Source organism: Pezoporus flaviventris, unplaced genomic scaffold (genome assembly GCF_033815535.1).
Source record: "Pezoporus flaviventris isolate CSIRO_AGI_PZ_B2104156 unplaced genomic scaffold, CSIRO_AGI_Pfla_v1 ptg000001l, whole genome shotgun sequence".
NCBI lineage: Eukaryota > Metazoa > Chordata > Aves > Psittaciformes > Psittacidae > Pezoporus > Pezoporus flaviventris.
This window is the reverse complement of record NW_026892549.1, coordinates 4,887,033-4,910,854: the sequence shown is the minus strand read 5'-3', so window position 1 is coordinate 4,910,854 and position 23,822 is coordinate 4,887,033. Positions and strand designations below refer to the sequence as shown.

The following is a 23,822-nucleotide window of genomic DNA, read 5'->3' as shown; positions in this document are numbered from 1 at the left end:
CGCAGCTAAGGAGCCCTTGTCACAAGAAGTCATTACCAAGAAGAGCCTGGAGGTAGAGAGTAGTGAGCAAAGGCTGCACCAAGGGTCTCAACTGGCAAGTAAAATGCACGTCTTTCTGGACTGCCAGACTTCTTTGCCATAAATGTAAAGCTACTAAACTGCTGATGATTCAAGTCAGGATGCTTTGATGTGGGTGATTTTCATACTTGATTTAGAACTGAACATGTCTACTAATGCTGAGTAGATATGTGTAAGAAAGGAGATATTAGTTTGGGGAGTAGGGAAGGTGCTATATGAACTTTCAGGGGTTGTTTGAGGGTGAGCACAGAAGCGTGGGTACAGCCCTTCCTGGCTATTATTGCTCCTGGCTGTGTAAGATTTAAACCAACTCTGGATCATGCCAGCTTAGAAGATGAAGACTGAATGGAGTGACTGATGTCCCAAAAGAATTGTTTCAAGTTGCAGCTTGCAGAAATATGGCCAATTGTAAATATACTCTAGGACCCTGAACCAGCAGGTTTGGCACCCTGAGTTCATTGAAAGTCTCTGGTGTGTGATAGATTAGTCTGTCAGAGACCAGGTTTCAAGCAGATTTCTGGCTGAACATAGGCTCTTTCCTGCCTGGTTGGCAGAAAGCTCCAGAGCACTGCAGTAAAACTCTCAAAACCCGTGTTACTTGGAAAATATCACTCTTACCCTTGGACACCTTCAATCCTGTCCAGATCTGGACTGCCACTGAACCCTGAAGAGAACAAGTCTCTGCAGATCATGTTGTCTGGGGAAAACGCATTTTGAAAATCAGGAAATTCAGTGGCAGAAGTTGGGTCAGAGTTGATCCACAATTTAGAGTATCAGCATTGGGTCTAAACTCTGTCAAGAGTACTTTTTGTTGCCAAATGATCAGGGTCCCTCGCCAACATTTATCCTTACAGGGCTTCTGTGATTCAGGAAAGTGCTAACAATTGCACACTAAAGATGAGAATCTAAGGCCCAGAGGGTTTAAGAGCAAGGCTGCCCTGTGAAAAGGCTGTGATGCTGAGAAGTGTGAGTTTATGGTAGATTGGAAAGGTAGCGCAGTGCAATGTTGCACCTAACTCAGCTATTCCTGCAGCAGGACTGCACTTTCTGAAGGTACCAGTCAAAAGTCTGCACAACCTCAGATGTGTCTGCACTTGACTAAGGTAGACATAGCCGAAGCTCTTCTATGGACTCACAGAAAACCTGTGTCAGAGGTGAGATCTGGACCCTTTACTGTTGTGTTTCCACTTGTAGTGGAAACAAGAAGTGCTCTCAGCCTTGAATCTCCAAAGAAGATGTAAATCTTAAAAATGCTTGGAAAGTCTGTGAGTACCATACAGTGAGACTGTGGGGCTTCAGCATGGCTGAAAAAGTTAGCTGTCATGCAGCATGGAGAGACTAACATGCAAAGAAGTTAACATTGGCCACAACCACATGGGCATAGCCAAAGGTTAAATAGTCCACCAGTTTGTCCTGTTATCAGCCAGGAATGACATGCCATTCATCCCTGACTACAGGAGTTGACTCAATACTTTCCTGAGACAAACTGACTGAGCTGAGCTGCTGCCATTTCTGATGGCTTGCATTAGTATCAGACTGCCTTACGCCAGCTTTACCCCCTACTAAGTCACGTTTGGCTGAGAAATTACCTTGCTAGTTGAGGTATTAATGAGGACGTGAGCAAGCAAAGAGCATGATAATGTTTTTTTATTATATCCAGATTATAGGAGGGTAGCTGAAAACACTGCTGCAGTGAAACCTAGAACAACAAATACCATCCTTTCTCACTGTGATTTTTCCTATCAGACAAAAGAATTCTCTAATTAAAGCTGCATCCTCATATTGAGGTCTGGAGGGGGACAGATAGCATGGTGATGTGAGAAATAAAAGGGAGAATCAGTCTCTGAAATTAACAGGAACTTTCAAAGGAGCATTGATGTTTTTCAAAGAAGCTGCCTGACCTGCATGGCGAAGAATATGGTGAAGATGAGAAACCTGTGATTAGGCATTGCAGCTAGTTAAAGCCATAATTGGGGGTGCGCAGTTTCTTTACACAGGGAACAAAATCACACAAAAGTGTGATTTAAAGTGCAGGTTTTAACCTCTCTGACTGAGCCTGGGATAGTTCAGAGGGAGATCTTCCTCTCTGATACTCTGACAGGTGAGGTCAGCTCAGCCTTTTTATAAGGGTGGAGGGGCGAAGCCCCACTGGGATGTCTCTGGTTCTTACCTATAGATTTGGCTTTCCTCTGCTGGTCTACAGGGAGTCTGAATTTGCAGTACCCCAAATCTGAGCTGTCCCTGACATTTACTGCTTGGGGAGGAGAGGACAGGAAAGGACAAAAGGACAATTTTTGTAATTATAGGATTCTGGGAGCTTTGGAGCCTGGTCTAAATCTTGTTGAAAGTGGATGTTTTGTTTTTGTTTTTGTTTTTTTTTAGCTAAAATTTGTGCATTTTCTCAAGCAAAGAAATGGAATTTTAATTAACTCACAAGAGACAAATCAAATAAAATGTTATGCTGCAGCAGTGTCAGGTTGCTGGGCTGGACCAATGCACAGGAGAAACTGCAGCTGCAGAAGAGCAAAGAGGCAGCCTTGCCTCAGGTGTTGTACATGGAGACGAGGGTGAAGCAATGGCAGTCTCTGGTCTGTCATCTTTGCTGGCAGAGAAAACAGTCCTTCAAATCACCTGCAAGGCAGTACCATCTACCTCTCTGCAAATGACCTCACCAGCGTGGTAGTCTGCGCATATTTGTCCATCATCAGAGGAACCAGGCTTTTTTCTGACTCATGGCCAGTGGCCGCTCAGCCAGTGCTGTTTGAAAGGCACCCTTGGTGCAGCAAAGTTGATAGGAATCATCCTCACACAGCAAATTGCAGGCCTGACTGGAAACATAACTCATATTCCAGATAAATGAAAATTGGTGATACCCTATCACAAAAGCAGCCACCCATGAGAGGTTCACTTGCTTTAGCAACACACTGAGAATAATTAAGTTTGAAGATTGTATTTCAGAGAGTGGGGTGCAAGCTAACACAAGGTCAGGATACTTCAGCAAAAGCCTTGAGGTCTTGGACCTGATGTGTTATACAGCATCACAGGATAGGGCTGCAGAGCAGTGTCCTTTTGTGTTACTGAAAATACTCTCTTGCTCTAGTTAAACTGGTGAGATGTCGGTTTTATATGGCAGGGCTCACCGCAGTGACTTGCATATCAGTTTATATCCAGATGTTTAGGTGCTAAGCCTACTGTTCTGTGCCACTGCAAAACTATAAAAACCACGTCAAAGGGAAGGGATTGGTTGGCAATAACTTAAGCTCACCAGCCAACTCTATCAGTATTTGCATACAAGTCATGCTGAACTCATCCAGAGTTTGAGAAAAGCCTGACAGAACTGAGCATGTTTATCAGCCTAAGGAGGCAGGTGGGGGGGCTGCCATGGAATATTTGAACGATAATCAGTGCAGCAAAAGAAGAGGAATTTTACAGTATTACTTACTGACAGCACAACTAAAAATGATGGTGCCACGGTTTAAAACCAGCACATAGGAGATCAAAGGTCCCCATGCAGCTCGGGGCCATATCCAGGTGCTTTAAGTGCTTTGTGACTCTGCCAACTGGATTAGAGGGGGAGAGAAGAGCTGTCAGCCACGTTTCAAGAGAGACTTGAGGTGGCATGTGGGATAAGATGTGATGGTCTGAGAGATGGACTCGCTCTTCCAGGAAAATAGGAACAAACCCGCACACAAGTTTCGAAAATCTGGCTCAGTTTCCATCTCTGAGGTTTCAGAGAAACTCATCCAGTGAAACAGGGAGGGAAATGTAACAAAGAAAAAAATAAATTGCAATTGGTCTGCTTTCTGTATGTTCAAGCAATATTACAGAATACCCCCACACCGCGTTCTGTAAGTGTGCACATATGGCTACTCTCCAGAAAACAGTGGGCATCTCAGAGCCATGGCAAACTGTCACCCTGAAGGAGGTGGGACCACATTGGAGCGAGGCTTTGCTTCTCCTGCCCTGGGGAAAGAGAAGGGCCAGAGACACCAGAGCCAGCTTGTGGCTCTCCTTGCAAGCTGATGTAAGAGGGGACATGGCTGTCAATCCAAGGGCCAATCTCCTTCCTGCATCTCCCTTCCACAGCTGCTGCCGTCCATGTAGATTTCTGAATCCTGGTATAGTCTGAGGGGTGCTTCAGCTTTGTTGTTGTCCTAAATGCTCTGTAGCTATAAGTATCTACCTCTTTTGACTCTTCCTAGAGCTGGCCCTGAGTATAGAGTATGTAGCCTGAACAGATCTGTGCCATTAAAGCTGATGGTAGTATTCCTCCATTGACTGGAATATAGAGGATTCGATTTTCATCCTTGTTCCCACTGAGAAGTACTAAATGGGCCTTAGTGGCAACCCAGAAACAGTAGCTGGGACCCTGGCTTTATTTGGAAGCTGCTTAATCAGAATGATATGCTGCTTGTATAAGGAGCCTCTTCTAAGAGAATGTTCCTCTAGCTCTGGCTGGATTTATCACTGAGAAATGTTGGTTTGGGAAAAGCAATTGCTCATACAGCATCTGCATCATATTACTGTATGCTGTTTAGTATGGTTCTCTGTTGAACATCTATTGGTTTTTAAGGAAGGATGATGTACCAGACAAGTTTTTCTTCAATAGAAACAAAATTACTGGTGAATAAGGATACAGATCATAAGGGAGATGCTGGCTCCCCACCTTTTCTCCAGCATGTTTATGCCAGGCCATTCAAGTGAATCACTGAAGTAGCCTTTGCAAACAGATTGTCATATTACACTCTGGATCAGGCATGTAATTAACTCCTTCTGAGAGCAAAGGCCAGAATCATCCTTCAGGAGCTGGATTTCTTGGAATGGTTGGCTAGTTCAGAAATGTGGACAGCCAACTGATAGGTTCAGCCACAGCTGAACCCACATAGAGGTGCTGTGCCTTAGTGTAGCATGAGATTTGGTAGCCAGGAGCCCTGGAGTCCGATGTCCATTCTATCACTGACTTGCTGTGTGCTTTGGAAGAGGTCATTTAACCTGTCTCTGCCTCATTTTCTCCATTAGTATTAGGGGAAGGGATGATACTAACCAGCTCCCAGGGAGTCATGAAGCACAGCTAAGCTGTGTTTGTCATGTAGTGTGGAAGTATAAAGTATATCTAAGGCCTTCAGGAGCAAAGATAGGAAGAGCTGACAGAAATTGCTGGCTCCTAGCCCAAGGCTCACTCCCAGGACATGGCTTCCAGGAGTGCCAGAAGGGGGCATTTGGTTTGCCACATGCATAATTCTGTGTCTTCTTTTGTATCACCCAAAGAGCCCTGTTCTGTTCATTATTTTTCTTATTATCTACACTGTGACAGTTTTGAGTCCCTCTTGCAGACCTGGCTCCAGATTGCAGCACAATCTCCACCTCAGGAGGGGAGGTGGAGAGGGAGATGCTGATCTCTTCTCCATGGTATCCAGTAGTAGGATGCATGGAAATGGTTCAAAGCTGTGCCCAGGGGAGGTTTGGACTGGACATTAGGAAGCATTATTTTACCGAGAGAACGGTCAAACACTTTAAGAGGCTTCCTAGAGAGGTGGTTGATGCCCCACGTGTTTAAGAGGTATTTGGGTAGCCCTAAATTGGTCAGTCATGGATTACGTGATTGTTGTAGGTCCCTTCCAGCTGAAATTATATATTGTATTCTATTCTCCAAGTATAGGGAATGCCTTCTCAGATCACCACCAGTGAGTCTCCAGTACCTCACCTAGGCTGTGCTGGATGCCTGTTTCAGTGCAGTACTAGCCCCCAAAGGGAGAGCAACTCTTTGCTCAGTTCTCTTCAGCTTTTCCTAAACTCTTTCTTTTTTTTTAATTTTTTTTTTTTTATAATCAAACATTATTATCAGCTTCTGTTGGCTTTCATTCTACTTGCAGGGTAAATGTCTGTGTACAAAGATAGCCTGCCCTGTAATGTGGGAGGGGCAAGCTTCTGACTCTCACTGTAAAGGTACAGGCATGAAGCAACACGTAAGCAGGTGTACATGTCTTGTAGTGATACAGACCAGCTGAGATAAAGCAGTGTATTGTTGGTCTCTGTATGTCAAAGTCCTCAGAAGTTCTGGTGGTGGTCAGCACTGGGAATCTCATGCCTCCTGATTTGCTAGCAGGGGTTGTCCTAAAGCACAGACAGGTTATCTTACTTGCTTGGCATATGCACAGGGGGACAGAGTTGTGAAACATAAATGAACCTTACTCATTTAAATAGAAAAAATATTCTGAAACTACAGTAGCCTTTCATTTACACCCATTCAGTCCACCGACTGCAGGGATGTCCCCCCTGATCCACTACAGCAGAACTGTAAAGCATGCTCTCTTTTAATTAGGAGGAAGCACCTTTTAGTCAGCACAGTGCTGACAGATGTACTGCCTGAAAAGAGGCAGTGAAAAAGAGGCCTGAACAAGTGACTGAAGCATGTTGCAACCCTTATAATTTTGGAACTCCTAAGAGGAATGGTCTCTGCTATTATTCAAGCACTCTTATTATGTGGCTTCCTGTTGGAAGGGTTTAATTTGTCTTGTAGCTCTGTTGCTCAGTGGCATCATAGACGAAGTACTTTGCCTTCCCTGTAAATTGTTTCAAGGCCAGGCAATGTGTGAACAAGTGCATGGGCAGCATGTTACAGAGTTCATCCAAGGTGCACTTGGCTATATGAAATAAACACTTAATAAGCAGCTTTGACTTGGGAATATCATGGCCGACAGATTTAAGTAGATATATTCTTCCATCCTTTCTCGAAACACATCTCAGCTGCTCTCCTGCTGTTCTGGTACATATGCTTTGTGGTACCAGGCACGGTGAGCACTTAATCATTTTACAAGCCAGCCAAATACAAATTGTGAAGCCAATTAACAAATACTTACATTTAGAGGATTTATACTGCAGCTTGGCTGTGTTCATATGCCGACTAGCACTGAGGGCCCAGTCTGGGAAAGTAATTCAACATCTACCCAATTTCCACAAGTGTAAATGGCACTTCAGCAGAGGTTTACAAGCTGTGCCCCAACTTCAGAGGCAAGTTATTCTTCTAACCAGGGCATAGATTAATGGACCAGGAGTTCAGCTCCTGGTTGTGCTGCAGATATACTCTGTGACATCGACTGAATTGGTCAATCTGTGCTTTAAATTTCAATGGGAACAATGTCTCTTTTTTACTCTTCTGCATATATGTAGATGGCAAATTTTTCAAGACTAGGTTGTATAGAGCATGATGGTCTTACAGCAGCCAGCTTCCTATATCTGAGCTGGGGATAATATCACCCTGCAATCAGAGGTGACAGAGAGAGGAATCACAATCAGAGGTAACAGAGAGAGGAACCACTCTCTCAGGTTGTTTAAATAGGCATCTGCTGTGATTCAGTCTCCAGAGGAACCACCATCAACCCACTTTGTGTCTAAACACAACAAAAACACAGTCTTGGCTGAGACTTCAGGGCAGTACTGTTTAGCGTGGGCTTTTTCAGAAATGTGCTGATGTTCATAAATAAGAAAGTAGTGATAATAATTAGCAGTTTGAAGCAGCTTTTAATGTGTATAATACCATTTGTCCCAGAGTACTTAGGGGAGCATAGCCACTTGCTCTGGAGATGCAGCCAGCTCTGGGATGAAACAAAGCTTGTACTTTAATACCGGGAAGTTTCATAGCTTTCAGGACAAAAACTGAGTGAGAAGGTAGTCCTATCCCTCCAAGTTTGTGCACCAGCTTTTTATGCAGGAGAAGGAGTTATCAGAATAGCTGGTTGCATCAGGTGATCTCTCTTCTGGCCTACTCCAAATGGGTTTACTTGAAGAGAGGAAGGAATTAGCCAATGTTCACTTACAAGACAAAATGGGAGGGAAAAAAAAAAAAAAGAAAAATATTAAGAAGGCACCTCATCAATTCACGTAGAGATCTCAGTGTTCTGTCATATTTCTTAACCTTACTCTTTCAGCTGCTTTAAGTTATAGTTCAGCAAGGTATTAAACAGACATAACTTCGAACACAAGCAGAAAAAAGGTCACAAATGGGGCAATTTAAGGTACAATAAACCATGCCCATCCTTCAGAAACCTTACTCATTTGGGGGCTGAAATTGCAGTTAAAATGCAGTTCATAAAAATGGCACTGTCTTATTCAGCAGATCTTTCCCCTTGGCCTTTTACTCTCAGTATAGCTTTGCAGAAGAAGTATGGCTAAAAGAGCATGTTATTAATTAAGGATTAGTCAGTTCTAGCTGAGCAGGTCAACTGGAGTCTGGAGGTGCCTCTGATAGCCTGGTCGGCCTGCCAGTGTTGATATTACTCCTGAAGAGATATGAGAAGGATCAAACAAAAAAGAATTGCCGGTGGCTGTGCACACATTAGGTGAGGCAATCTGATAAAAAATGTAGGGAAGCTCTATTTTCTGTAAGAAACCACAAGGTAAGACTTAGCTGGGGTTAGCATGATGCCTTTGGAAGATAATTGTGCTTTTCACATTTTAGTACTACATTCCTGCTTGGTTTAGGTCTCAGCCACGGGAATGGCTTTGTCCAGGTGCTACACAGCAGTCACTAGGAGGACAGAGACTGGCTTTATTTAAATGGACACTACTCCTGTCTGCATCTGTTTTGGCTGAGTGCAACAAAAATTGTGTCCTTTGGATACATCTGTTCCATTAAGGATATTTAATTGAATTTGCTCTGTAGTGCTATCAGGGGAAAAAAAAACAAACCACCCTAATATTAAAATTTATTACTCAGTCAAACTGTCCAGCTTTTTACCAGACTAAAACAAGGAGCTCAAATCTGCATTAAAAGACTTCTAAAATCAATGCATTTAAATAGCATGCTTAACAGCAGGATAGCAAATTCAAGTCCCTAGTTATGAGACCTTTCTCCTTAGGGTGTTGTAAGATTGGAGACCAGTGGCATGCTTAACTTCTCCAGGAGAAGGCTTATTCCATGATGTCTTGTGTCCTGGAGTTGCATTAATGTTTTGGTGAGAGTAGCATGTGCTTTTGAAAGGGAGCTGTCAGATCAGCCACTGGCTGAGAATTTATCTGTTTTGAAATTTTAGCTGTGTGTTAGCTTAGTGTCTCTGGTCTGTGCCTGCATCTGCAGGACATAATATTTAAGTCTGTAACCAGTGCTGAAGAGTTAATAACAAATTATTTGGGAAAGCATGCAGCCCTTTGACACGTTGTACAGCAGAACTGCTGGATCTCCAGCGATAGGACTAGGAGAGAAGAAGATAGAGGTTGTGTGTGTGTGTGTGTGTACTTCTCTGCATACTTACATGACATGTAATAATTACTGATACATTTTGTTGAGATATTGCTAATGGGTCTTATTCTTCTCTGGGTAACAGAATAGGATGGTGCAAATCAGAGCTACAGCAACTGAAGATTCGGTACCAGGAGTTTGACTTCCTAAGTTCCTCATCATACTTGTCCCCATCCTTTATTGACAGTCAGCAGCAGTTGAGACCTTTTGATTTATTCATAAATTGGGTCAAAGTATACATGCAATTCTGATTATGACTTAGGTGAGGTGATATACAAGTGAGAGAACAGAAGAAGGAAAAACTGCCCATGCCTTGCAGCACTGTCACCCAATATGACTGTCTTGTATGTTGAAGTTTGAATTACTTTCTTTGCTTCGGCAGAGTGTGCTACTGGCTACAGACCCTAAACAAGACTATCCGGAAGAGTCTTTAGGACCTTTTCCTCAGTATAGAAGCTTTTCATTGATTTCTCTGACTTCAGTGACCTAAGACTGGAACTTGGCTTTTTTACCAGGTATCAGAACGTCTGTATACTGGCACTTTTACAGCAGATAAAGCTGTATCATCAAAGCTGCACTTTCTACAATTTAAATAGAGCTACCTCCAAAAACATGGTTCACCTGGTATAATATAAAAGTGTCTTCTCTGGGAGATTGTGGTGACAGGGATGTTGGAAAAGGATTGCAGCTCTTTAAACCCCTGACAGATGGGATGAAAGGTATGAAGTTAGCCGTGGACAAAACCCTCAAGTACACAAACAATTCCGTATGGCTTAATAAATCAGTTTATTCCTGGTAACTGCATTGTCTTAGCAAGCAAAAATGTGAAATAAATCCTGTTAACTAAGGCTCATCCATAGATGTTTATACAAATGTGTGTTCCCTCCTATTTGTGATGTGATATGAACACGCAGGAGAAGGGTTACAGGGGCTCAGTGGATGTGTTGTATCTCATGCTACAGTGAATTCTGTCAGGAATTCCCTTGCTTTTCCTGTGGAGATGCAATGACAGGAGCATTGGGAGTATCTGCAGTCACTGCCTTGATTTCCCTGCTGGTTTTCTGTGCAGAGAGAAGTATCTGTCCTCTTCTCCAACTTTTCCATAAAGTTCTCAATGGGAGTAGCCACAAGGACAGGCTTGGAAGGAATGTACTACAGGAGTCAGCTTTGCTCCAGCTGGCTTCTGTCCAACTCCAGTTTTCTCAGAATGCAGAGGAGAACATGAGTGCTGCCCATACAGGACTTCATCTAAAGTCTGACCTTTGAGGGTTTGGAAATAGGCCCTGTGTCACTGGGATATCATTGTGGTTCTTTGTTATGGATTCTGGAATGTTTTATTCCAGACCTGCTCCAAGCTTTATTACAAGGTTCATTAAGACACTGATGAACAAGGAGAATATAACTATTTTGCATTCTGTGGAGAGGAGCACAAGAAAGTCTTGTTGTTTGTAGAAATGAATGACCAGAAACTATTACTTGCTTTTATAACTTTTCCCATCCTTCTTCAGTAGCCTAACAGTTTGTAATTTTTCTGCTTGTTCACGCAGGAACTACCTCTTCAGACTTAGCCTACACAACATTTCTCTTATTCAGGTATGTTCACATTTTACTCTCTTGTTTTATTTGACTTGCTAATGACTGTTCTGTGATATTTGATGTACATTTTCAGAGGGCTGCATACTGTAAATTTACCCAGAGTGGTGGAGCAAGGAGAAGACGAAGTCAGAACCAGATGCTTACTCCTGCTTCAATGATAATTCTGGGGGAAGGGCTCTTCTACACTTCCCGATTTGGACAGCACTCTCAGCTCTTGATTCATGAGTGTTTGGGTGGTAACAGGATCTGCCAAAAAATCTGGCATCTTAAGGAACAAAGCATGTAGTGTGACTGATACAGGCTTAAGCACAACAATCAGTAGAAATTCTAGGCATTCATTAGAGAGATCAGTAACATGTAGGAGAAGCTTTTACTATTCTTGTCCATCCTCATTTTTAGCTGTTGTTGACCTTTGTGAACACAGAATGCTGAGGAGCTGTGTTTTCTGAGCACATTACTAAAAACAAGGTTGGACTTGCTAGCATTCCAGAGGCAAAATGGGTTAAAAAATGTATGTTACCTCTGGCAGAATGGAGGCAAAGCAGCTAAGGTGTGAAAATTGCTTGCAAATACCCAGCAATATTAGGACTCTCCTCCCACAGCACTGAACCTTGAATTGAAAGATGCAGCAGAAATTGTTAGTGAAAACCCCAGCTGCTTATCTTTAAATAAATACTTGTGCTCTGGGATATTTACATCTTTTCAGCTGCTAGAGCACCAAAGATGTATTTAGCACATTTCAGAAAGACTGAAGGGCCTTCCTTCTGTACCTGACCATGCAAGTAAACCATCATAGTAGTATTGCCAGCCATTCCAATGTGCACAAGCTTTTTGCTGTTAGTAAGAATTACAAGTATGGCTGGAAAGAAGCAAAGATGTTTAATGGTTGTAAAATGCATTGAATCTTCCTTTAAAAGGAAAACAAAGTCCAAAGTTACAAATGACAACAATAAAGGGTTAGAGAAGCTGATACTCCCATTTGGCAATAGTTTCCCTTTGCAGAACCATATTAGTATGGCTGGAATGCTTCCAGTGAGCACACGGGAGAGGGAAGTCTCTGCAGTTATGTGAGGTGTCATACCTTCTGGAATGTCTGTTATCACACTGCCTGACACAGCCTCTTGTGCTTGTCAGACAAGGGATCCCCTTCCATGAATCCCAGCTATAATCTCCCTTATACACTTCTGAAGTCAGGCTTGGCTTGGGCCCTTTCAGCGCATGAGTTTCCTTTCCTACACTGCAAAACATGGGAAGTCTCCTTCTATAGCACTGGAGGATGCTGTGAGATCTCCGGCTAACATAATAAGCTGTTTGCTTCTACTTTCTGGATGTATCCGGTCACTTTGCCAAGACTTTTTGCATGACAAAGAAAGCATGGAATTATGTTGACACACGTGTTGGGAATGATGGAAGCGATTGTTTCCCAACCTAATGGTTGCCTAAGTAGCTGCTTGGCTTCTCTCCATAAAGCACATGATGTGGCTTAAAGGGACTCCCTCCCACCTGCCATTCGCTGTATATCATTTTAAGGATCAGATCTGAAAGCAAGACAAGAAATGCAAAGAATTTGCCGCTAGTTCTGTAGGGGGTGAGAGTGCAGTTTAAAAGGAATGACAATGCTAATTCGGGTTGTTTTTGTATCTCCCCTTTGCTGGTAAATAAAATACAGTGTGGATGTTGTCAGGCCTGATTTGGGGATAGTTTTTCATCTTGAAGTTGTAGTCTGATTTATTTCTGCTGATAGGACTTACTCTTCAGGTTGCAAAATCAATCAAAATGAGCAAAATTTATCAACTTCAAGGTTCATTTTGTGAAACTGTGAAGAATATCCTGAAAATATGTTTTAGAAGTCTTCAATTCCAGAAGCTGAAATTATGGGTACTCCTGAATCTGTGTTGGACTGGCATTAGTATAAGCGTAATTTTGTAATCTCCACAGCAAAGAACATTCTGCAGTATCATGTAGTCACTCCATGTAGTTTCAATAGGAAGTTATTGTCTTGGAATAGCAGCAGACTAAAAGACAAAATCTAGTGCATTATATGGGCAAGTTATTGGATAAGAGTTGTGTAAAATGATAGCATTACCTTTTAGAACAGTTGAGATTTCAGGGGAGGGGAAGTAGAGAGAGATTTTAGGATGTGGACCATGTTATAAAGGGCTCGTTTCTTTTCCATTTTAGCACTCAACTGCTCTACCATGTACTGAAGTTTCATCCTCACTTTGAATTTTCTGTTGGTTCCACTGAGGTTGTTTCTCCAAGAGTGTAGCATTGAGCTTTTACATGAGAACTAGTGAGTGGAGTGGAGCAGACGCTGAAGCAGAACAAACTTTTCTTCTGTGCAGAACAAAATGTCCCAGCTTCTCCGAGATTTTCCTCCTCCCTCTTTGTTTCTTAAATGTGTTTCAGAAATTCCATTTGGGGACCTGAGAATCCTTTCACCAAATGAGTTCTAGTTGCATGAGAAACTTTGGTGGTGGTTAACTTTTTCTGTGAGAAACATTTTGGCCTGAATGTCAATATCCAGAAGGAAATTGAAGGCAAGGTATTTTGGGATTGCTTGTGATTTTGTCTGCTTGTCTTTCTTGCCAGAATTGTTAAAGAATTTTTGAAAATCAACATCTTGAGATGCCCCATGTGGGGTATACAAAAGCACCTGTTAATTTTGGAAACTTTGGCATGTAGCATTCAAGTTCTTGCAGCAGTCAAGGAACAGTTTTAAAATGAATACTGTTCCCTAAATCTCTTAGTATCTCTTAAACAAAATCCCTGCAACGTGTTTCATCTCCATCTCTAACTGGTTGTCAGTTGCAAGCTCTAAGTATTAGCCATTTTATAGAACACATTTTAAAACCGATGTGCACTTGGAGCACATGCTGTGTAATTTATGCATGGGTCTGAAACAAGGTTAGCTCCTAATCTGCAGCTTTCACAGTGAGGCCATAGAAAAGTCAGTTTTATGCAGGAGTTTGTAATTAACAGAGTAGGTGGAAGGGTCATTTAAAGAATATAAGCCTTTGAGCAAATTTTAAAAAATGCATGATGCTGATTAGGACTTCTTTAGTAAGGAATGCTATTCTCTGGTGTGCAGTAAAAGCAGGCTTCTTGGCAGGCGTTTCATAAATCCCAGTGCAGTGCCTACCCCCTGTTCACCCTGATTTTACCTGAACTTAGAGTTCTCGAATGAACTGAGTGGGAAATGATTTTCCAACCTTTTTGAGGTGCCAAGACTTCCATGAGATGGAAACAAGACTTTTTTTTGATGTTTTTGTAAAATCTGAAAGAGGAGATAGAGTCATGGTTACTTGGGATGCAAATATTCTGGGTCAAGTTATTTTCTGAAGCATCAAGAGAGAGGATTTGAATGTGCATTTCTCTCATCTCAAATAATTGGCTTTGTTTGTTTGGGACATCTTTTTTCCTTTTCCTTCCTTTGTGTTTCTGACCAAAAATTTCTGTCTGTATCCAAGGTTTCCTTCTGAATGCTCATCCAAGAAGTTTAGTAGAAACTGTTAGAATTTAATAAAATGTTTCTATTTCAATTATTTGTTTTAATGGAAGATTTTTTGTGAAAAAGTTTCTAACTAGCCCTGTGTATGCGGATCAGTTATTATCAGGTTAATAGTATTAAAAATACTTCAAGAGTCTGCATGTATTCCCTTTCTTAAGAACATACTGTATTTTAACAGAATATGAAATAATGAATGGGTGCAGGTATTGCAAAACTAGTCAGAAGACGTAAGTTATTTCATCTGCTAAGAAAGACAAAAATCTTTGAGATTAAAATATGCTTTAATTAACAATCTAATATTTTTCTCGAGGACAAGAAAAAAGTGAGGACCAACTTCAGAGACAGGAGAGTTCCCCCACAGTCATAACCCTGAATTTGGTAGGATTGCCTGTGGGGTTACATGCTGTCCAGTACCACCTGGGCTGCCAGAATCTAGATCTCCAATTACAACTGCCCCACTGCAAAATGCTACAAAAGACATAACTTTGTTTTCTTTTGCTCCAGACTTATAAATGAGAATACCTACATTCATGTGGGCACTTTGGAGAGTATTACTTGGTCACTAGGGCAAAACATGATGAACTTCTCAGTCCCACTGGAGGCGTAAGACTTAAATCCAAGCTTAAAGTCAGTAACCTGCTTAGGCAGCATCAGCTTTTAAGGATTGATCTGAAGTTAATTGAAATAATTTTCTTTCTGCTGATGTTTTTTGAGGTTTTGGAATGGGCATTTTTTTTCAGACCTGAAACAGGGATAAAACACTTCCGTATGGTCCTGTAGCAGATGAACAGTAGCTACGCATCCAGTACGTTTCCAGTAAGGATGGTTTCACCCCAAATATTCTTCCCTCCATCTAAGGAGCAGAAACATCCCTGCTACAGAGAAGCAGCTCTTAAACTGCACAGCTGCTCCTGAAGACACACCTACCTCCCTGCTGCTCCCTGGAGGGATCTTTATGTCTGTGGCATAATCACTAGTAAATCAACAGTATGCACCAACAAAGTACAGTTAATAATAATAAAACTTGCCTGTCAGTCCTCAGTATGTGACATAGCAACAAATGGGGCAGGTTTCATATTTTGCACTGTGAATCAAACAGAGCATTAAATACATTATTTTCTACTTATTTAGGGCTCAGTAGTGTCACGTTTACGTATACTGATGAGAAACATGCTCTGCAAGTGTGTAGAAGTGTGAGGAGTGGTGGCAGAGTTTAACTTGGTTTTTCTCTGTGTAGTTGAATAAAATATGATAAACAAACCCAATGGGAAGTAGCGAGTAATATAGTTTACAGTACAAATTCTCAATCAAGTAATCTTTCCTGGTGAAAGTACTTCACTGGGAAAATTTAAGGATTCAGAATATGTTCACAAAGCCCTGGTGCTCATCAGAGAATTTACAAATAATAGATAAATCTTAACATCCCCCAGAGATGCTGGATAGGTACCAGATGGGGCTTGAAGGGCTTGAACTTGTACTGCTGGTTCTGCCCGTGTGCTCCTGAGGGAAAGTTAATCTGCCCAGTTTATCTGCCTGGTCTTTGCTTGCATACGAAATAGGAATATAGCACTTCCTTATAAAATGTTGTGGGGTTTTTGTCAGCAAAAAAGATAAAAGTATTGTCTTTCAGAGTTACTTGCAGAAACATTCTTGAGCCAGAGTCATACCCAGTTTTCAAAATATCCTTTCAAAAATCATGAGGAAACTAGGCATCTATATGCAGCACAAACCTATGAGTGCTCAGAAGCTGGCCCCACTTTGCTGAAGATATTTATTTCTTCAATCTATTTGGAGTGTCAAGATTATTATCCAATTTAAAATCCAGTTTGGGAAGTAATTTTGGGAAAGAGTGAGAATACGTTGCGTATCTTTATGTACCACTGAGCCGCCTAGCAGGAACTCCATTTTGAAATGTTCAGGAATAAGCTTCACTTTCCAGAAGTCATTTTCTTAAAGCAGTTTATTATTTGTTTCTTGCAGATTTGCAGATACAACTTTGAATTATATGGCAGATATTTCTAGATAAAACATTTATTTCTTTATTTTTAGGCCAATGCAGTTCCCTCATTTAAAAACATAATCAAAACCTCTACTAGAGCAGATGCAGTCTTTAATATGTGGCTCATAGCTGAGTTCTGATTGTGACATATTTTATCAGTATGCTACAGTTTTTATTAACAGATTAACATATAAATCTATTGATAAATCACCTTTCAAAGCTACACCTAAAACCTCTCACTCTCAGTCTAGAGGTTTAAAGCTATTCCATAATAAAGCTTATATTGGCTGAACAAACTTTCCGGCAAATTCAGCTTTTTATTTGTATGGTTTCAGATTCCCAAATAAAATCTACTCCCTGAAATCACTCTTCCTTAAAATGACTGATCAGGAGCTAGACTGCCGCTTTCAGGTTCAGGTCTCCCGTCCCGTGATCTATCTAAGAGAGAAATTCGTACCTGGAGTGGGAGTTGGGGAAGAAAACCAGGCATGTCAGACTGGAGGTGACCATGTATGAAGGCCATACTTCATCCTCCATGGACACACTTCACCGCTTCCTTGCTAGGGGGAACTGTACTCTTTAATAGGCTCCAGCATATTCTGGTGGAAACCAACCTTGTGCTGATGTTACCCATCAGCTGAAATTCAGAGAGCAGAGAAAGCAAATCTCTTCTCGCATAGCGTCGAGTGATGTCTGAACACGACATCCCCTTTGTCTGGGAGAACACAACTTAGGCGTCCATTTAGAGCCAGCAAAGATTTTAATCCCAGGTTTAGCTTTAAATAAATGCCTATTTTCCTTTGAGAACTGCCTGATTTAAGAATATGCTGCACGATCTACTGAGTAAGAATACATTTCAGTATGTGCATTCACATATTGAAATTTGCTAAACTGGCTCAGAGTACACTGCCTACTTGTGATCAGTGTAGTTGCCCTCTAAAGTGAGCATTTGGGTACGGTATAAAAAGTTCTTATATATGTATGTATGCATGCAAGCATGCACAGAAGGATCATATGCATGGGGTTGTACAGCCTGTGAAGGAGCTATATCTGTTTGGATTCATACTTGGCATTAAGCAGGGCAGCCTTCTTGGAGTCAGTGAAGGCCACAGAACTGATTTACATCTGGAGGGGAACTACCTTGTTATGCTTACATGCTAAAGTGAGGTTTGCATGATGACTGTCAGCTATGGATTGCCAGCCTGCTTTCCTCAGTAATTTGTTCATTGTCATTCCCTCTTTCCCTGCCTCAACTCACATAAAAGCAAAAATTACTACAGGGGTTTTGGTCTTTGTCAGCAAACATTATGAGCAGGATTCAGAAACTGAGAATTTAATTAGCTGCTGAAGTCACTTACTGATAACAGTAGCATATTGGGCTCTTTATTTGATAAAACCCTGTCAGGCATTTTATGTGTAGGGAATGAAGACGAATGTTCTTATTCCTTGCAAGTTACAGTCAGGGCCATTAAACACCTTCAGAAAGGAGAGGGGGAAAAGTGAAAAAAAAAATAATCCCTTGGACTTCTCATTTTTTTGTCACCAATGTTGTTTCTTTATCTTTGTGAAATGTAGTTTGGTTTGCCCTGCTTTAGCCCTTTGTCGACTTGCTTCTCATTCCACTAGCTCCAAAAGGCTCTCAGGGATCTGCATGTGCTTACGCCCTGGCTGTCCTCTGCCCTGACGCATGCATTCATCTGTGGCTGCTGTCAACAAATTCAGCTCTGCAGATATTCCTGAGAGGCAAATCAGCCTCTTGTTGTAGGCCACACCTTAGCTAAACTGACATTTTTATAAACTGAGATTTATATAAAAATCTGCTGCTTTTTTTATTATTATTACTTTAGGAAAATGGGATATTTTTAGACATGGGAGAGGTTTGTTCTCTAGTTGCAAATGCTGCCTTACCACAAGGCACAGAAAGCGTTTCTTAGTTGCTTCTGTCCCAGTTAAGAAGCTCTGGTGCAATCATTAGTGAAGGCTCTAAAATAGGATGAGTTTTATGCAGCACCTTTGCTAAGAGTAGTCAATGTGGCAACAGCAACTTACTGAATTTCACATGCCAAGCAGGGCTCGTGCAGCCAGCTTCTGCTTCGTGCTCTCCTGGAAAGATACCTGCCACAGTCTGTCCTGTGTTCAGCAAGCCCAAGTTTGTGGAGGTGGTGAGCTGTCTAATCAGTGGAGCCTGGGGAGAGGTCCTGGCACCCTGCTGCAACCAGTGCTGCAGTTTGCCACCTCTAGGGGCTGTGCACTCAGTGAAGTGCCTTTCCTACCTGTGACCCAGCACCCTGACCTGTCCCTGGCATGGGAGCTGAGCTACACGTGCTGGGAAGTCAGAAGCAGGAGAAGAAAACACAAAGGACTGCATCTTACAAGATGAACAACGGAGTATCTGCGCTAATTATTACCAAAAAAAAAAAAAAAAAAAAAGGAGCAGTTTGGGGTTTGAGGATTTTTTTTTTAAGCCTGAAAATACAGAGAAATATCTACATTTTATTCTCAAAGCAGGGTTTAAGAGACATCTAAATGATTCATGTCCCTTGCACTGGCTTTCTGCACAGGATTAAGTTTGACCTCGGTAGCATCCAGTCATTTATGAGGAAAGCCTTAAAAAATCACCATTTATTGATTTGCATCTCTCTAAAAGGGCCCATGAATGACCTCATGTTTCCTTTAAACCAACTATTGAGCTCTTAGGAAAAAGGAATTGTTCTGTTGTAAATCCATATCATGTCTGTGCATGTGTTTTTCCCTAGATAAATAACCCTGCTTTTCTCTGTTAGTAACAGTCTAACTGATGTGTGTTTTACAGCTTCTTTTAAATGCAACAGTTTTGAATGACTAATACAAGGGGATCATTGGAGCCTGGAGCTGCACAGCAGAGTCACTAACGTGGCCTGCACAGCTGTTGTCAGAGACCCAGAGCTGGGGAGCAGACATGAGAACAGTTTGTTCATCATTCCCACAGGACATTGATCCTGTCTCAGCACAGCAGGTGCAGCTTCCCTGAATCCTTTGAAAGCCTCTGAGCTTTGGCTGCCGAGGTTTCACCTACCTTCCCCAGGCCAAGCTCAAGGAAAGCAAAACCCATGTGCCAAGAGGACGGACAAATAAAGAGGCACAAAGTGGGCTATGCCTGTGGCATCTCCAGACACCTTGACTGGAGGAAGATGGAGAGTTTTCCAGCTCAGAACCCTTTACTTCAAGACTGCAGAAGGGGTAGCAAACCTCCAGCTAAACAATGTCACAACAGCTGCTGTGAGTTGCCTGCTAATAGGTGGGCAATGAGAGAGGAAGGGTGGGTTGAACCACTGGAGGAGGGTGAGGGATGTGGCTACAAATGAGTTGCTGGGTATTGCCACAGCTTGAGCAATCAATAGGAACAATAGTCTTACAGGTATTGAAGTGTTTCTGAAATGTTTCTTCCATCTTGAAGTTATCCCACTGTGGTTATAGCTATCTGATACATTTTTATTGGTAGCATGACTGAGTAAAGACTAAGCCATTCTGAGACTGGGGAGACCAAATGTGGGGAGTCAGTGGAAGGAGATATTCATAAGTTGCATATTTTTCTCCATTCTCTATAAGGAGAGTTTGGACAGTGGATTAGCTGCTTCACTTGTAGACAGCTGCAGGGAGGTAAGGTGGTTTGTAGCCTTCACCATTCAGAGCTTTCCTTTCTTTACACATGAAGATGATATAATGATACTTGTCCGTTTGAATTGCCTTGAAATGCATGGCTTTCTGTTTAATACCTAAGTATTATACACAACGATATGCATGTGTAACCATAGTTAATTTGCCTGAATCATGAGCCACAGTAAATGTAACGTGCACTTTACCTCTACTTTTCAGGTATGCAATTATGTAACATCAGCATGGCCACATGTTTAAATTGACTTATTTTTCACTACTTTGTTCTAAACTTCTTAAATTAAATGTAAATTTTAATGTAAAAAAAAAAAAAGTCGTTGGGTTTCTAGTAGGAGAAAAATGCAATAAAAATGTATCTCTTCAGATACAAATACAAAAAATTCTGTACATTTATTTAAAAAAGAGAACAGATTGGAAAGAATTTGGGAGAGTGTTTAAAAGTATGCTTTCGTTGGAAACATTTTTTTTTGTCAGGAATATAGATCAAATTCCATATATTAGTTATTAATTAATCCCTTCAGACAGGAGACAAAGTATGTTGTGACTTTTTTGAGATAGAGTGGTTTAATTCCTTACAGGTTAAGAAAAAGGAGTAACAGGACTGAAGCCATTTGAATAGGCTGCAAGGTTGCTCAAAGTGATTTAAGCTTTATTAAAAATGACAAAAAAGTTCTTAAGTTAGCCTGGGAGTATTAAGAAACAAACTGCAGTTGCCTAAAGGGAGAGGATTTTGCTGCATGGGGCAGAAAGAAATGATCAATGGTTCATAAATAAAACAGTGGTGAGCACAGTGACAGCATTAAAAAATGTATGTGGCTAATATAATTGTTACAAATTTAGTAGCTTTTGCTGTGAGATCAGTTACTGTGGATTTAAAGGCAAGGCAGTAAAAAGAAAAAGATTGGGTTTTTTTTTCCAATACAAGATAAATGTGAAAGCCTTGAAAGCCAATACAAAAAAAAAAAGAAGCAGCACAAAGAAGCATGCTGTATTAATCCGGTTGGAAAATTATTTTGTATTCCCTCATTTTAATTATAAGATGTAGTCTTAAAACCCATTTGTGGAATCTTTGACCTTGGTAGAGATCAAATGCAAACGTACTTGAGGGGAGGTGAGGGAAGAGCCAGGTGGCAGGGGGAATGTAAGGGCAGGACTCAAACTGAAGGAAATTGGAAAATAAATCCTGGGTTGGCAGAAGAGTGCAGACTGGTGAACAGAGCAGAGGAGCTGGGAGGGAGGAATAAAAGGCACCGCATCAGAGTCATCTTTGCAGAAGGAGCAAATAAATTCCTTGTTGAGATGAAGCTTGGCAGAGCTCACTATGGCATCAGGTGCTGACGTCTGGTGTTGGAAAAGAGGAGGCAGAAGCAAGGCAAACTGTGACAGACCAAGCAGGGAGTCTGAAGTCATCTGTTTCCCAGCCTTAGGAGGAAGTTAGGTAGATTGATGCTGTTCACAGTGGTGGGGCTCTGGCCACTTACAGCAGCAGCAGCAGCAGGCAGGGGCTGTGTTCAGCTGGGCTGGGCAGCAAGGGGACAGTGGGGGTTAGAAACACTTGAAGTTTTGGTGGTGGGACAGGAGAGGGGCAGAGAGCCATCTTCCCTAACACTGCAGTCCAGTTCTAATTTAAATTGTTGTGCATTTCCATTTTGCAGCAATAAACATAGGACTTGAGAAATATCTTTTGGATCCATGATAAATCAACCCCATTGCTTTTTTTCCCAGACTCATTGTGCTTCTGAGACAAGTAGTTGATTTACACTGATCAAGTGCTGACTCAACCACTGCATGTATTGCTGGTGATGTGGTGGTATTTAAGATGAGAAGCTTTTAATTTAAAGATGTAAAGAGATGGAGAGATTCAGGTCCTTTTGGGTAGTTGTTTCCCCGCTGACCACTGTAAAGTGTTGCTGCACCTGTGGGTAAATGTATCCTGCTCAGAAACTTTCAGTATATTTAGCACTGGATGGATGTTGGCTTCTCACTTAATTGGAAATGCTGGGGAGAGGAGTTGGGGGCATCAGATGGGGAATTCAACACTGTTGGTTCTTTAGTGTCTCTGTATTTAAGTGTTCCTTGCTGATGGTGCACAGATGGTCTTAGATTAAGGAAAAAATGTGCCAGAACTGCAGGCTAGGCTCAGACTGGGGAGTTAAGCTTCACATGAAATAAGCAGAAGGCTGTAATTAGCTTATCAAGAGCGTTAGGCACCTGGCAGAGGAAAGCATATATGTAATGCACAATGTAGCTATAGAACAATAAAAATCCCCTAAAATCTGTTTTATGAAGCATGGGAGACTTTTCATCGCTGATTTCCTTTTCCAGCCCAGCCTGGTAACATCTGAAAGGTCCTACTTATTCTTGGTTATTAGTGATTTATCAGAAATGCTGAGCACCAAACCCCAGAGAAGCCAGAGAGTTTAAAGGTCAACATCTAGGTGTGTTGCCAAAATCTGTCCTGGGGAGCTTGCAGCACACTTGCCTGTGCACCTTGTGTCCTCTCTGATTGCAAACATTAGTCATCTCACCACCCACTCTTGTTCTTTCTGCATGTTTTTTTGCAGCCGCACGTTGTCTTTCACCTTAACCCTAGGATTCAGGCTCACTGGGGCAAGAATTGCCATTTAATTTTGAGCAGAAATGCTAACAGAGTGCAGCTGAGTATTCTGTGTGCTTCCACAGCACACATCAAAATCCTGGTGTCTAGGAACAGTCCTTTCTATAGGTATGTGAGACAAATGGAAATTCAGATATAAAACTGCTGAATTTAATAGGGAAAGTACAGAGGCTTATTTTTCAGCTGAGGGTTTAGGATTTTTTGCCCATATTCTTAAATCTTGAAAACTATTACTTTGAAATGAAGAAGAGCAGCAGGGAGAGTCTGGTTTCACTTAAGTTCCTGTGGTACAGGCAGGCTCAGGCAGAATCTCTGTTTACAGCCTGCCTTGCAAAACTTCCCCAGTCTCTCTTGCTTCAATGAAACTGGACTTGGCTAATTAATCTCAAAGACTTCATTTGGTCTCAGTAATGCATCTTTCACTTAATTAAAGATTTCCAGTGCCTTTTGTTTTTCCTTTTTAGTTGTAGTGCACCAAGCTTAAGTGCACAACCAGAAAAGAATGTTGATAGGATAAATTAAATCACATGCACATTTATTTGTTAAATTGTGCACTGACACCCTTTTTCACGCCAAGACAAGACTCAAACCATGTTCAAACTCTACATGATTTTAATGAGAATATATTGCAGTGTTTGTCATCTGAAAGAGTATAAGGCCCCCCTTTAAAGCAATAGATGTGATTTCCCTAAAGAAAAATAGGAGGCAGAGAACAGTGAAAATGTCATCTTGAGTTCCTTTATTAGTCTCTTTAATACTGCAGGATGTGCTGATTTTGATTCCCGAATTTCAGCCTAATTGTTGGGAGAATCAGATCCAAATTGGGCATTTCCTCAAACTTATTTTAGCGCCTTCTCAAAGCAAACAAATAAATGCTGAACAAGTATACTCAGTGATGTAACCTGGAGAGTAATAAAGAATGCAAGACTTTCCTGCTTTAGAAAGCTGATAATACACAGAGGTTTCACATGTACTTCAGTGATTACATTTTCAGTTTAAAGCATATATGGGGAAGATTGCTTTTCATAGCTGAACTCTTAATGTGGGTGCACAAAAATGCACTCTGTTGACCGTGCAGAATTTGTCCAATCTGTGTCAGAAGCAGGGAGGAGGGAACACAGAAAAATGT

At 41.5% G+C, this 23,822-nt stretch overlaps 1 protein-coding gene across 6 annotated transcripts in view; it reads left to right on the top strand.

Moving 5' to 3' along the window:
• The window catches only part of SEMA5B (semaphorin 5B), a 277,220-nt gene that overhangs the window by 155,898 nt on the left and 97,500 nt on the right, over nt 1–23,822 (top strand). For all 6 annotated transcript variants that reach the window (XR_009746181.1, XM_061469010.1, XM_061468781.1 and 3 more), the window contains one exon: nt 10,864–10,909. Coding sequence is in view for 5 of the 6 variants with exons in the window: in XM_061469010.1 (XP_061324994.1) it covers nt 10,864–10,909 (46 nt within the window). In the remaining variant the exon portion in view is untranslated. The remainder of the gene's footprint in view (nt 1–10,863; nt 10,910–23,822) is intronic.